Source organism: Dreissena polymorpha, chromosome 10 (genome assembly GCF_020536995.1).
Source record: "Dreissena polymorpha isolate Duluth1 chromosome 10, UMN_Dpol_1.0, whole genome shotgun sequence".
In the NCBI taxonomy this organism is placed as follows: domain Eukaryota; kingdom Metazoa; phylum Mollusca; class Bivalvia; order Myida; family Dreissenidae; genus Dreissena; species Dreissena polymorpha.
Genome location: NC_068364.1, coordinates 37068532 through 37084849, shown reverse-complemented (window position 1 = coordinate 37084849; position 16318 = coordinate 37068532). Strand labels below are relative to the sequence as shown.

At 35.3% G+C, this 16318-nt stretch overlaps 2 protein-coding genes across 3 annotated transcripts in view; both read left to right on the top strand.

Annotated features, from left to right (window-relative positions):
* LOC127849050 (uncharacterized) overlaps positions 1–2103 on the top strand; it is a 40323-nt gene extending 38220 nt beyond the window's left edge. The window contains exons 4-5 of the mRNA XM_052381772.1: positions 1720–2011; positions 2064–2103. Coding sequence (XP_052237732.1) covers positions 1720–2011; positions 2064–2103 — 332 coding nt within the window. The remainder of the gene's footprint in view (positions 1–1719; positions 2012–2063) is intronic.
* The window catches only part of LOC127847340 (uncharacterized), a 56874-nt gene that overhangs the window by 15690 nt on the left and 24866 nt on the right, over positions 1–16318 (top strand). Inside the window, exon 1 of one of the 2 annotated variants that reach the window (XM_052379176.1) lies at positions 2033–2680. The exons of the other annotated variant lie outside the window; for it this stretch is intronic. Within the exon in view, the coding sequence (XP_052235136.1) occupies positions 2250–2680 (431 nt within the window). The 5' untranslated portion in view covers positions 2033–2249. Of the gene's footprint in view, positions 1–2032; positions 2681–16318 lie in introns of those variants that run through there. 2 annotated transcript variants of the gene reach the window in all.

The window sequence follows — 16318 nt, the reverse complement described above, 5'->3', positions numbered from 1 at the left end:
ATGCTATATTTAAATTCATATTCTTATTGTATTTAAATAGTTTTCAGTATATTTATTTTATTCAATATGTTGCAGGTTTCGATTAGGTGGGCACTATTTGTGTCAGAAGAGCGTACTTTGAGCTTACTCCATCGAAGCGGTCCAACATAAGCGATATCAAAAACTTCAAACAAAAATCATGCAGGTATATCTTTACATTTGTTTTTATTAAAATCGTGTGTACTGATATTTAATACTTGTCATAATAAGTACAGATGTGACAAAGGGACCAACTGACAAACTGATAAAGATAGGCTTGCAGACGGACAAACGGACTAATAGTCGGGCGGTAAGAGGAACTGACCAAACGACCAACAAACGTGCATTTTGCACCAAAAAAACTTGACTGACATTACATACAGAAAATAGACAAACAGCGGGCGGCAGGCATGGTTAGAGCGGGCGAGTGGGTGGGCGGGTGTATCGAATGGTATCATTCGTGCGGGCCGGTTGTGTCTTGAAATGCGGGGCGGGCAAACAGTTAGACAGACGAACATTTCGACAGACGGACGAATTAGTCACAAAGGCTGACTGAGAGACTGGCAATCGGATTAACTGCCAACGGCTGGTTCGGGGAGGGGGGGGGGGGCGACTCACAAACAAACAAGATAGGCAATAAAATAACCATAATTACACATGTTTAGTTTAAAATTACAAAACTCATATCCTTCACGTGACAAAAAAGTTTTTTTAAGAAGAGAAAATCACGATTTAAAATAATACTTCAACCGATACAATGTGTATGTATCATTTCTGATAAATTTCTATCTCCGCCTCCTCATTTATGAATTTATCAGGTCTCATGTACATCGTCATCCACTTTACATATTTAAAAATAATACTTTATAATAGATTATACCAAATAAATATAATACACTTGTTGTCATGTATGTAACATACTGCACGTTTGATATCAACTATCAAATAAGACCTATTTTTAAAGAATAATCCACAAACATATATAACCGATTGATTTAAATTTAAGGAATTGACATAAACAGAGTATATTAGTCACATACCTAAATAAAATATATATGTATCAATGATCAAAACTGATCAAACGTGATCTTTTAAATGTTTTTCTAGATTCCAGAGCACTTCACAGAATTATCTATCCGGATGTCTGAAGCACTTGATGACAGTGGAGCTGATAAGGAAACATTATTGGAGCGGAGGAGAACTTACTTGATGAGGGAGCTAATTGAGCAGATAAAAATCAACTAAAAGGAAATAACGTTGAATGTTTCCATTTCGGAAGCCAGTTGGAAGCAACCACAACTACCGGTTTCCAGTCGGATATTGATTTTCTATTAAGTTACAACACATTCAATATCATGACCGTCTGGGAAGACTGGAAGGCTTCGATGGTTAACTTACTGATGCTCCGCGACGACACCATTCCACCACAACAGTACTTGCTACAAGTAATCGAAAACGATACACCGGAACCGGTGACCAGTCTGATCAGTGACATGTACGTAGCAAAAGATACTGGGCGAGTACTGTTCAGCGCTGAAAGAAGCAAACAGAGATTCGAGTATGAGTATAAGGTAAGGAATGGTGGAGAGGTTACCAAAAATGGGCCTTCTGTGAGTTTTGTACCTAACTGGGATATTGTACACGCATTTCATGTGCTCAAACCTCTTCCTGAAATACAACGCTGGATAGACAGATGTAGAGGTAGACCATGGCCGTCTGTTCATTTACTTGAGGCTGCGCGGTTAGCGCCGTGTTTCCTGGTACCAGCCGGTCATCCAGACAGTGACTACAAGCTCGAAGAATGGCGACTGTCTCCAAACCTGATAGAACGGATGTTGATGTTTAGCTTTAATATGACACAAATAAAATGTTACATTTTGTTCAAACTAATAAAAAAATCATTATTCGCTAAAATTGTTGGAGAATCTCTTACAAGCTTTCATTGTAAAACTATAATGTTTTTCACCATAGAAAGAACACCTCCTTCTCTATGGTGCGAACACAACCTTATGTTACTTCTTTTGCTCTGTTTACACGTATTAAAGCGATGGCTGCGATTGGAAAGGCTCCCGCATTATATCATAGAAGGAGTGAACTTGTTCGATGGAAAACTCTCAAAGTCGCTTCAAAAACGCCTTCTAGTGTACATAGACTCATTGATAAGGGACAACTTGCAAGATGTATTTTATATTGGTATAGATAATATAGGATGTCGGTTACAAGCGTGTAGTATGCGGCACATTGTACAGGCCGGAGAACTCAGAGGTTTATGCTTACGTAACAGCATCAGATTAATGCTGAAGATTGAGTGTTGTGACATGTTTGAAAATAGGTTAATAACATTACATAATCTACGCAGTTCTCATTCAACCTTCGAGCAAGATTTAAAATATGTTATACACAAATTTTATGAAAACTCAACGAATGTCATACGGAAAGCTGCTGCTATCGAATGGATTAAACACCTTTACGCGTTACACATTTCAATGCAAGGATCTTCTTATTTGCGACTACGAAACGTTCTTGACAGCGAAAATATAAGGCGTGTTCAATATTGCTTTAATTCGGATGTAGCTTCTAGTCGCTTAAAGTTTGCTTCTATGTTGTACTGTGGTGGTCATCTTCGAGCGGCAGTTCGAGTGTTGAAGGATGTAGAGGGGAGGTATCACAACAATGTTAAGACTGTGTGTGGATGTAGAAAAAAACAAGGAGACCGTGATCTGACGGTGTTTGCTAATATGTTATCAGGCAACACTGGCAACGAATTCGGTGAATCACCATTCACATTCTGTGTCAAATTATTAAGGCAGAATCGTACTGCACTCCTTTCATATTGCTGTTTGAAATGAATCGCAATATCAGTGAAGAGAAAATTGCACAGAGAATCGGCATTGAGAAACTCTGGATGGAAAATGCTGAGGTAGATGCGCGTCCACTCATACACTATCTTCAGTACCTCACGTATGGGGGACTCGGTGAACGTGGAAATCAGCTAAATGCGTTGAGATTCTTAGCGTCTTACATCTGTGATAAAAGAAATAGGATACACATGTATCACATTGAGACTTCACTGAACTTGTTGGGACACTGCTTTGAAATGGAAGGAAACTATGAAAATGCGTTATATTACTACGAGCAATCGTTGCTTCGGGTCAGCACAAACAATGCCGCTAATTGGCACGTCCGGCGTGTTCTGCGTATTATAAGTGGTTAAAAATACTATCTAGAAAGTTGTCTAACAATTTACTTATAATGGCAGTTAACATAATGACGTTTTTGATTGAATATAAAAATTTAATAGTTTATTGTAATTTTTATATGTAAACCCAGTATCAATAGAATTCAAATTATTTCAAAGAATCATAATGACAATGTATTCTAGATCAAGTCATAACGCAACTTCAGTAATTTTAAGGATAATGATACCTTTAATTGTCCACAACTATTGTGAAAGGATTTATTTTTAATCAATTGTATTATGTGCAGCATATGTATGAATTTCAGTTTATATGAGTGTGTTTAAACTACATTTAACAATGATATTTATTTAGAGATCAGATGTCGTTGTTCCTGTTTGTTACAATTTTTGTTTAATAGATTTTCTGAAAGCTCTTTTCATACGACTCTTATTCTTATTTATACTAACAGCAATAAGGATGCTTAGGCATAATTGCTTTCTAAAAAATAATCAATGTTACATATCTATGTTACCAAGATATGTGAAGATACATTACAGCTTAACATATAAAGATTAAAGTCATTTGTTGACATAATATATACTTTTGCCAATATTTGGAACCGCACTTTCACGAGTTGTTCAATCCAGCACTGTATTCTCTATCTGAACAAAGGTATCTTTCATTTATATGACGGTACAAGGTAATGCGTGTTTGGAATTGTTGTTTCATATGTATATGTTTATATGATTGTGTAAGTTATACCAGTTATAAGTAAATATTCGGACTCTCGTTATGAAAAAGGGAAGTAATATTATCAAACTAAAATCATAGGTCGAGTCTCGAAGGATCTCTGATTTGCTGATGACCAAGCATTGCTCATAATTCTTCCCATTTTCGTGAAGATAACTTCTCACACTTTCATTCATAAAATACCGGATTATTACGCTGGTGGGAAATGTATCGGCATTTTTTGTTTAGTTACAGCGTGTGCTTTCAGTGTATAAGTTCCGCCCATAATTATTGCAGAATAATCCATAGCCGATTTTCTTCTTTGTTTGTACGAAATTTGGCACGTGCCGTGTTAATATTAATATTATAGTACACTATATTATATTATGTTATATTATATCGCACCCGTGATGCAAAAAGATACCATCCTACATTGAAATCAGAAGGCACATGGTACGTTTTTGCACCAATATGGCGATATAATGAAATTGACTTTGTATGATATGTGTATTTATTATTCTGAATTAAAAAGTAATTAAACGCTCGTAAAATAAAAACAAATATAACTATTGCATGGTTTTTGCGAACGTCCGTTATGTTTATTTTAATTAACAATAATTGATACTTATTGACGGCGGCAGAATATATGTAGGAATTTTACCAATTTATGCCTAACGTCTAGAAATAATGCATTGCCAAACAGCGTAGACCCAGATGAGACCACGCATGATGCGAGGTCTTATCATGGTCTGAGCTGTTTGCTTAAAAGAATTTCTGTAAGAAATATTCTAACTATAGAAATAAATATACTAGACATCCCTAATTTTGGAAATGAATTAATCGAATTTAGAAGGACGGGAGAATCCATTAGGCATAAATGGGTTAATCCTTATGCATCCATCAAAACAGTTACAATTGAACAAAGAAATTACACGGACATATTTACTCAGATCCACTGATGATGAATATTGCTGAATCGTGCTTGTGTTTGTCACTTCAAAAATTGAGCCTCGATCTTGGAAAATTTGGTCGAATACATGTGCGTGAAGTGTTAAAGTGATGACACTTCGCTTTCATGGTATTTATCGTTTAAAGGAAGCCCCGTCTTCGTGAATCCAGTGTTATTTGAACGTGTCGTTCCTGATCAGCTTAAATGAAGTGCACATGCTTATCTGGGACGGCACTTAATGCGCATGCATGAAGCCCGTGTTTTCAAGAGCGGGGCTCAATTGAATAAATCATTCATGTATAAACAAAACCGAGAGGATGAGTGTTTACAAAATTATATGTAAGACTTTATTGTAAGTTTAATGAAATAGTTGCTGCGTGAGACTCTTTTAAGTTAAACAAATGTATTTGCATGTAATGAGTTAACGTGACCGACAACGGCGATTTTGTTTTTAAATATACGTCTTAAACACTTGCGCCTTTTTTTAAACGGTGTCTCGTGCGTAAAGCACAATTCGTACAATATGAACAACATTAATATATCAGTAATTGAACAACATCTTTGAATACGTGGTAAATACGGAATAATTCAAAATTCGAATAAATACTAGAATGCAGACCATTACTAACTAGTATGTGTGAGCTTGTAAAAACATGTCAGCCGCGCTCTCGGAAAACAGGGCTAAATTCATGTGCGTAACGTGTCGTCACAGATTATCCTATGTAGTCCTTACATGCTAATCTGGGACGACTCTTTGCGCTGTCATGGAATGTTCCATTTAAAGGAAGTATCAGCTGACTGCACAGGCTAATCTGGTATGACAATTGCCGCACATGCACTTAGCCCGGTTTATCGAGAGCGCGGCTCTTGTATATTCAAGGGACGTAGTTATGGTCTGAATACTTTTCAAATAATATGCATATGTATATTATGCAAAAGCACTGATATGTTTTTAACAAACAAATTGAACAGGCGACAAAGGAGTAATTCAGTGCGTGTGAACTTTAACGCTTTAAAGTGATAGTATGGGAATCTTACAGTTTATAGGTGTCTATCGCAACCGTTGTTTATTTTTGGTGTTTATACACTGATATTTGTTAATGCAGCATCACCATATTAAAACAATATCCCGCAAAGAGAAAAATAATGCATTTGAATATCAACCGTTCTTTCGTTTTGACAACTGACGACAGAAATCTAAATTGAGTGTAGATTCGTTCATACGACACAAAGACACTATTTTGTTTTACGGATCATTTCGGCTTAGAGGACTGGGTGAGTAATGGAAAATATCGAATATAATAATTTTTTTTTTTATAAACAACTGGTAGCAAGATGAGTTGCAGATAATTGGTCAGTAACCACATGTTAATTCTTGTCAGCTCAATTCAACAATGAACAATGCCCATAATATCACTTTAAATATATCAAGTGATAGAAAATGTTCGTTTCGCTCAATAAATATAAACGTTAGCATCACACACTGCGTATGTTCACGTCAGTTTAACAAAGTGCGACCGAGACAAAATTAGTGCGAGTTAACATTTTGACTACGGGCGATTACATTTAGATTTGTGCTCAGAAGGCTCATCATGAGTTTATTACTTCTCCATCGAAATATATGGTATGTAATTATTTGATTAGCAAGCGGCTTTCTTTTGGCATATTTAATTAAAAGTTTCAGAGCCACGTCATGCAAAAATGGGTCTTATGGCCTTATGGCGGTTCGGTCAGCGTAGCTCAAGCCCAGCCTGCGCAATGGCGCAGCTATAAATTCATGCAAGGCGTCATGGTCTACTGACGGATCTCACGGCCAGACTTTGAGATGTGTCGACTGGGTCTTTCCGTTTAGCTCAAGGCAATATTAATAACAACAAGTGAGTGTCTGTAATATAAATACACTAATGTGTGTATTCATTTTAATAGTTTCAGAAAAACAAAACTGGGTAGCACCAGTAGGATGATCGACTGGTTTCTACAAATACAGTTAAGATGAACGATTACCGCAAATTAAATGAGCCGAGCCTCCAACCGCCGAAGCGGGCTGAACATAAGGCTTTATGCCATGGATCGGGTTCGGTAGACAACATACAGGTTATATAAGTCTATGTATGTTTTGTCCCTAATTTCTTACATGTATATTTATTGTGAAATCCTATTTGCTGGTGTTGTATATGGTCGAGCTGTTTAAAGATAGTTCGCACTTTATTTATTGAGCAATTGGAGAACGAGTGGCACGGGCACGCGGTTTATTATCACGCTTTGCGGGAAACACGTTTTGTCCATATACGTATTTTTGATATGCCGATAAGCGTAAGGGAGGTAATGTATTCAAGTAAACGCGAAATTTTTTAGAATGCCTTTTTATATCGCTTATTTCATTGATTTAATGCGGATGTTCTGCTAATTTTAAATTGAACTCAACCAGAAAAAAATTCATAGGAAATATTAAGATTTTAAGTGTTCGTAGAATGCGTTTGTTCTTATATATTTTCTATTGCAGGAGAGGTAATTATAACAAAACGTTAAAGGCTTCGAAGTAGTCTATAACTGTATACATTTGGGCTTCTTTTTCAAGGTGCTGGTAAAGTATCAAATGGATTATTGTTTTATATAGTTTGAGAAATATTGATTCGATATTTGCGTAGCCATATACTACCCTGAGAAATCGGGGAAATGTATATTTTGTATTCATTGAAACTAATCTCCGCGTCGCAGCACACTCCCATCGATGCGACGCACTTTAGGATTATTGTTTAATTTAATAAAGCATTCAATGTGGAAAGGGGGTTTAATGCATGTGCGAAAAGTGTCGTCCCAGAATATCCTGTGCGGTCCGAATGCCAATTTCCGCCTAAACTATTTTTTGCTAAGAAGAGACTGTCTTAAAGCAAAAAAATATATCATAAAAACGGTAAATGTCGTCTCTGATTAGCCTGTGCGGACTTCACAGGCTAATCTGGGACGACACTTTACGCACATGCATATTACCCTCTGTTCACAGAGCGCATTTTGCAGGTATTCGACCGTGTTCAAGTTATGATTGTAAACTGTATTCATTGTGTTGCACTCGAACATCTTAAAAGTGCGATAAAACTTAGACTTTTCATCAATAAATAACAAGTTCAAATAATTTTTAATGAAAATACCAGTTAATAAGAATTGTTGAGGCGGTTATGGTGATTTATTACGGTAGACATTTCTTCTGATGATGTTTCCACAAAACAAACCTAATCACCATTTTGAATAACATTATACGAATGTCAAAAATTCGAAGTTTTATGAATTATATACGACCGATAAAACCCATACAATATCTACCTAGCTTGTTACCAATCTTCTAGTGTATTTTTTCTAAGTGTGATCTCATCATAAAACAAGACTAAACTATAATTAAAAACTCACTGCAATATTTTTAGAAATAAAATTACACCTTTACCACTACCGACAACATTTTATGAAATAATAAAAGCTTTTTACAAGAAATCAAAGATATAAATCAAAGATGAAAGGAACAGCTTCACTACATAGGGCCGAGAAATGAATTGCTTAATAATTTCTTACCGAGGTTTAGGACACAGAATATAGGAAAAAACGCTTTCCCAAGGGTATGGTCTTGGTATATCTATATGCAAATTTTGAAGACAATATCTTATTTTGATGATACTTAAATATAGATATACACCATAACACACTCTTTTAGATGTGAACTATGTATATATAAGTGTTGCAAACTGACTGAAAAGTTAACTTAGTTACATTTTAATGTCAAACAACTTTTTCGTTTGGACAAGTGAATTTGTTTGGCACTAATCCCTCTGGAGAAATGGTGTAAAAGTATATCGATCCCTGTAGACGAACGTAATGACACTCATGTGTACATTATTTGTTTAACTTCTTGAAACATCAAATACACCAATACCCTAACACTAACCCTTACGATTTGATGTAAAAAATGATGTTAATATATTTTCAGAACATCTAATTATTTAGTAAATATTTAGGTATATATGAAAATGAAAACCATGTGGAAGAAGGATATTTGGCTTGTAAACTCAGTAATGGGCAACGTAAAGCTCTACTGTTAAGTATCAACAATCAGAAATGATTTATATTCGATAGTCTACCAAAGATCGATTAAGTTTATTTTGTGCAAAACATAGTTTAATTTACGGCGTTTGAATTGGACACCTTTGTTTACAATTCTTTCAATTGAATGCATGCGTATACAAATACCGAAATATCGGTAGAAAGCATAACACCATCTAGTTTCAGAAAATTGAATTGTGTATTGGTATATTGTGAATTGAGTACAAACTTTAAAGCACTGTTTATTATACTTGAAGTATGGATTGAATTGCTTTGAAAGTAATGTGAATCGTGAATCACTGCTGTATATTGAGGCAATTATTTGATCGTTGTATTATTGTATCAACTCTCAAGTTTAGGTAGCTATATGAAGGCGATTCAATATTGTGTTCGCAGGGAGACTATAGGTAAGATGTACGGAGTTTATTTAATGCTAGTAAGATATTCTATTTACCTAACTTTCATCGTGGAAAAAATACGAACAGTCACTGAAAAAAAAACTTTGTTTTTAAAATATCATGGAAAACGATACGTTTCACAACATAAACATTCATCAAAAATATTCATACCAAATCTGGTAGGTTTTTCTTGTGGTGGAAGTGAATGTATGTGAGAGCATGACGCGACAACTCTGCATTGAAACGTCAAACGATTTAACAAATTCATATCAAATAAGAATTGCCAATCGTCGAACGACAAAATAACAAGTCATAACACCAACGCATGACAAATGATAACGTTTTATATACAATTTATTGGAATAAACATCATACACACGACTATTGCACATGTGTTAAAATCATGTTCAAATATAATAAAAGGAACAGCTTCACTACATAGGGCCGAAAAATGTTTTGCTTAATAATTTCTTACCGAGGTTTAGGACACAGAATATAGGAAAACGAGGCTTGATGCGTATGCAGTCTGCACAGTCAAATCAGGGACGACAACTTCCAGTTTTTTGGATTTCTTTCGTTTAAAGGAGGTCTCTTCCAAACGAAAATCCAGTGTACGCTGAAAGCGTTGTCCCTGATTAGCATGGCGGACTGCACAGTTTATTTTTAGACGACACTTTACGTATATGCATGAAGCCCGGGTTTCCCAGAACGAGGCTCAATTAATAATAATCAATCAATCCATCTTAAAATGTTCGTAAGATCTTTGAAAAGACAGGGTCAATTGCTCCTAGTTCTAATAACTGTATATGCACAGGAATGTCATTTATAAATAATAATACAAATAATTTAATAAAAATAAAATACATACTAATAAACATAGAATTTACCCAAAAAAAATACAATGAAATTCAAGATAATTACATATTCATGACGATGATGATTGATGATGATGATGGTCATGTTGTTGTAGATAATGATGATAATGAGTATGACTATGATAACGACTACTAAAATTATATGGATGACACAAAAATTTATAGTGACGATACAGCGGAAAACCGGAGAAAGGCACACTGTGTCAACAGAGTTAGCACACGCAAAATTATGATTCTTTGCATGCTTTATTGGTGAATCGATGGTTATAAACATTGTGATGACGTTTGCTCCAATTACTGGCTATTTTGTTTGTCCCATTTCCGTCTTGAAAGTCACAAGGGTTCATCAGCGGAAATGCAAAGCAGACTTATTGCCGACTTTGGTGTTTTCATGTTGGCTTGTTGTTGTTGTACTCTGTTGAAAGGGCTGTTGTCGACATAGCGAATAGCGTGCACGAGGAGCATTTGATGGCACTGATTTCTGAGAAGACCAAAGATATAAATCAAGTGAGTGAGTACGTTGTTATTTATGTATGTATTGTATGTATGCGATATGTTGATATGTTAATTTGTGTGCGTTCGTGAGCAAAGTGATGTAATTGCGGATTGTGCCAGTAAAGTGAAAGTGAAAGCATCATACTGAAAGTAGGCGTCGATGTGGGAAGTAGTTGGAAACGGATTTTGGATTGTCTTTTGAATGCCTTGTTATTGAGCGGTGATGATTAGTGCATGGACTAAGTGCATGCATGTTAAGTGCTCTATAATGTGTGTAAAGTGCACTTGTGAGTAGTTGCGTATGCGTTTGTTATGGGCATGCGCTACTGAGTGGTTAATTATGGTAATTTTCACATTTTGCGGCGGAGGATTCCGAAAAAAGTAGATACATAACGATTGGCTCGTTTATGGCGAAAACACACTAAGATATTTGCTTCATGCGGTGATTGACGAAAGACGTGCCTGTTTGTAAAACGTTCTCTTTGTCTTCTGGATGAAAAGCCATTTCGCGATCGCGTCCATTCCTTTAGTGTTTTTTAAATGTTCCTAAGTGTGTTTGTGTGTGTGTATTTCATTGGCAGCGACGTTGACAGACGATAGTTTGTTGTGCATTTATTGAAGTACAGGGATTTTGTCGAAATCCCCCTGCCGAACGCCCGAGTTCGCTTGCATTTGGGCGAATGCGATTTTATTAGAAGCTGCGTGACATACGTTTTTGATTGCATCTTTCGGGATAAGATCGACTGATCTTTAAAACTGATACAAGCCTTGCACATTCTGATGTAAAGAAAAGGCAGGACCATAAACGTCGTCCGTTCCATATTTGGGTATTAAATGCAGTGTTAACTAAAGCGTAAAATGATATAATCTTGACAGGCAGTTAGGCAGCCCCAAATCGTATATTGACGAAGCCGCATACACTTTGAGGCTGCCTGGCTGGTCACGATTATGCCGCTGGACCCGACGTGGGTTTTCTACCGAACATTTTGTGCTGTGTATCAATCAGTATATAATCAACGATTATAATAGCAATCAAGATCGATTGATCTTTAAAACTGATACAAGCCTTGCACACTCTGATGTAAAGAAAAGGCAGGACAAATGCTCGTTACAATGCTGTTACTTAAAGTGATATTATGGGCATTTTCACTGTTGAATGGAGCTGAAAAGAATTAACAGGTCAAAAGAGTTAGTTAAAATGTGGTAACTGACCAATTATCAGCAACTCATCTTGCTACCAGTTGTTTATAAGCCGAAATGATCAGTAAAACAAAATTGTGTCTTTGTGTCGTATGAACGAATCTGCATAATATTACTTTAATAGTAAAAAATACATTTTAACGCATAACTTTTTTATTTGTCCTTGAAAAACAACAATTTAAATAAAACATAAACAGTTTACAGTGTTGTTTAAAAGTTTGAAAGCAAATTTGAAAAAAAAAACTCAAAAATAAAAAAGTTTTTAATTAAAAAAAAATATATATATATATATGTATCATATAACAAAAAAAAAAATCAAATTGTTTGTTTATATTAAAACGTAAACAGTTTATAGTGCTGTTTAAAAGTTTTAAATTTGTTTTGAAAAATGATAAAAAAAAGTTATAAGCAAAATACGTTTTGCATTAAGCACCCTTTTCATACGAACGTCCTATTTACGTGCACAAACGAAATACGCTCGCTCGCTCGCTCCATCGAAATCAAACAATAAGATAGTGATATCTATATGAATTTGGCTCGCTGAATCCGAATGTTAATTTTCCGATATATTGATTCGTTAAATAATTAGAATTTTAAATGTTAAAATTCGATAAGAATGCAGCACAGTTTTAACAGAAGCTCAAAACCCAGTATACCTTAAATTCCAGTGAAATTAAGCAATAAATTAGTCCAATCTACGTGTCTCCTGGAACCCGAATCCGGTGCTACTTTTGCGATATCTCGACCCCTTAAACGTGACTTGTAAAGTTTGCACCCAAATACGCTCATTACAATGCCTTAAAGTGATATTATGGGCATTTTTCTCTGTTGAATTGAGCTGTAAAGAATTAAACAGGTCAAAAGAGTTATTAAATTGTGGTTACTGACCAATTATCTGCAACTCATCTTGAAACCAGTTGTTTATAAAAAATATTTATTATAAACGATATTTTACATGACTCACCCAGTCCTCTAAGCCGAAATGATCCGTAAAACAAAATAGTGTCTTTGTGTCGTATGCACGAGTCTGAGGTATCATTTATTCCCAAATATTCGTGAAAGCTGGCCAGATCGAAGTTCGAAAATGGGTTTCGTGGGATCAAAAACTAGGTAATTTGTTCAACTGAAAGAAAAACCTTGTGAGCACCCTACAAGTTACCTTTTTTTGCAGAATCATCACAAACATTTCAAAACATTTGTACCAATTATATATCGGCCGTGTTCAAACATGGTTATGTTCCGTTGAAAAACAATATTGCAAGAGTGCGGGGTAATTTTAATTATAAGGCTATACTGAAACATTATGAACTCTTTAGAAAGAAAAGCCTTGTAAACACTATTCAAATCATATATATTTTGTTGTTTTTCGAATGCTCTCTTAGCCGAACATAAAAATGCAAACACTGATCAAAATAGTTCAGTCCTCACATGTCGATCTAAGACCTGTGTCCCTCTTGTTTATCATTATAGTATTTGAAATAATTTGCATACAGTTGCAAAAGGTGGGAACTGGTGGAGCGTTCAAATTCGTTTATCTAAACAAGCTCAATATTAAATACACATAGTATAGATTATAGGAAATAAGAAGAAAAACTTAAGTGAGCATCTACCGATTGCAGTGATTATTTATTGTTTTAAAACAAATCAATTTCTCGCTATAAGTTATGAACATTGTGGATTCCTACTGTATACCCAGTATGAATAGAATTCAAATTATTTCAAAGAATCATAATGTCAATGTATTTTATATCTCCACATATAATGCAACTTCAGCAATTTTAAGAATATAGATACCTTTAATTCTCCTCAACAATTGTGAAAGGATTTGCATTGCAACTGGAGAACACCAGCTATTGCAGCGAAGAAAAATGAACGGTTAAGCCATTAGAAAAAAGGCGTTGGCAAACTGCGTAGACCCAGATGAGATGCCGCATGATGTGGCGTCTCATCAGTGTCTGCGCTGTTTGCTTAAAGAAATTTCTGTAATAAATATTATAAATATAAAAAGTATAAAAGAAATCCCTAATTTGGAAATAAATTGATCTAATTTGGAAGAATGGGAGAGTCCACTAGACATGACTGAGTTAAACCGCGCTCTGGAAATCGGGGCGTAATGCAGGTGCGTAAAGTAGCGTCCCAGATGAGCCTGTGCAGTGACAACACTTTACACACATGTATTACCCAAAGCAAGGCTTATTATTATTGTTCAAATGTGTGGCGTCTGTGTTTCAAGGCCACACAAACTTTAGACATAAACGTAGTTCTTGACAGAATCAATTTCATTAAAAAAAATCAATAAACTTCAATATACTAGCTCTACATAGAAAAAGTGTCTTCGAAACAACAGTTACGGCCATGTATCCAATTTATAGTATTAGCAATGTACACTATATTGTATGCATATTTTGCTGTTGCTGTCACAAGTGTTGTTAATTTCGCCACCACAGCTGCTTACCATATTAGAGGCAGATTACATACCCGAAATATACCACAAATTTATTTGTCAGAACGAAAGGCAAAGCAACAATTGAATTCGATTAATAGACCTTTTCGGTATCGTTAAATTTGAAAGCTATACCCATAGAATCATCCGCACATACACAATGCACTGGGCAAAGATGCCAGAAAACAAATGAGCATCACGTGTCAAGCGTGCGTCGCATTGAGCCTTTGTAAACGTCTTTGAATGACAAGGTTGCATTCAACTAAATCGGTGCCTATTCCTAAAGAGTTCATTTTCTCTTTTGGTGTTTATTTGTTCACGTAGCGAACAGCTAATGTTGTTGACGAAAATTTCAAGTCAGTTTGCCGCTATATTCTGAAAGCCTACTACCCGCAACTACTGCTGTATCCGCGCGAGGAAGATTTGTATAATTTATGCAAGAGGTTGAGTTCTTAAACTACATGTATATTCATCCACAAATGGAAATACTATGCAAATATCGTGTTAAATGGAATATTTTTGAACGAAGCCTTATAAAAAAAGAATCAATAAACAATGTTTGTGTTATACGTGTCGCGGAAGAGATTATTTATGAATGATTAAAAAAGTCCACTATCTGCTGCGTCTTAATGACGTAGTACAGGTCATTCATAATCTGTGGCTATTAATAGATTCGGGTACGCGAATAACTAATGTTGTTGACGAAAAGTTCAAGTCAGATTGCCGTTATCTAGGGAAAGCCTACAACCCGCCACTATTGCAGTATCCGCGCGAGAAAGAGTTGTATAATTTATGCAAGAGGTTTGAGTTCTTCAACTTTATTCATTCACAAATGGAAACATTATGTGAATGTCGTGTTAAATGGAATGTGTTTGAACGGAGCTATATAGAAAAGAATCAATAAACAATGTTTGTTTATGAATGATTAGAAGCGTCAACTATCTGCTGCGTCTAAATAACGAAGTACAGGTCATTCATAATCTGAGGATATTAATAAATTCGGGAAAAAACGCAATAGTATAAGGTTACGCTTGTTTATGTTCTCAATTTATTAAGCGTTGAACATAAGTTCAACAATAACTTCAGGGGTACGATAGACAACAACAAAAATGCTTCTTAATCGCTTAAACCGAATATAAAAAAACAATTAAATATAACAAAAATTATCTGTTCCGTAGCCTCGTTCATCCTTCCACAGCGGGGTTAAATTTGATATTTCTGGGAAACGTTCTTTTGTTATCAACAGATAGAATTTGTATTAACGGGTGCTAATAACGCAATAGTAGCAGGTTAACTTGTTAATATTCACAGTTCTCAATTTCTAAAACGTCGAACATGAGTTCACCAATAATAGTTCACCAAACTACAGGTACTATACAAACAACCTCAAAACTGCTTTTTAATCGCTAAAACCGAATATTAAAAACAACTTAATATAACAAGAAATATCTTTTAAAAAGGTAGTCGGCGTAAATGCTAACTTTGAACTAAAGTTTGCGTTTACTGTTCTAAATAAATAAATTGAAAACAAAAGTTTAACTATTATGTTTTTGTTCTTTTCACTTGTAAGTCGAATATTCATCGCATGAAATGTGTGCTTTCATTGTCGATTCACACATTAGTGACAGTAGATTAAAATTATACCACGGGAGTGCACATCATTTGTGTCCTTACATGCCTTTTTATGAGTATATATCTTCACTATCGAAATATATCGTATGTTAATATTTGATTTTATTGCAGTATTCCTTCAACACATTTCAATCAGGCTTTCATAGCCGCGTCATGCGAATATGGGTCTTATGCGTTTCGGCCAGCGTACCTTAAACCCAACATGTGCATTTGCACTGTCTGATTAGAGTCGACGCTGTTTGCTATAAAATCACTAAATGTGTTATGGTCTCATTATGTATCTCCTGACCAGACTTAGAGATTTGCAGGCT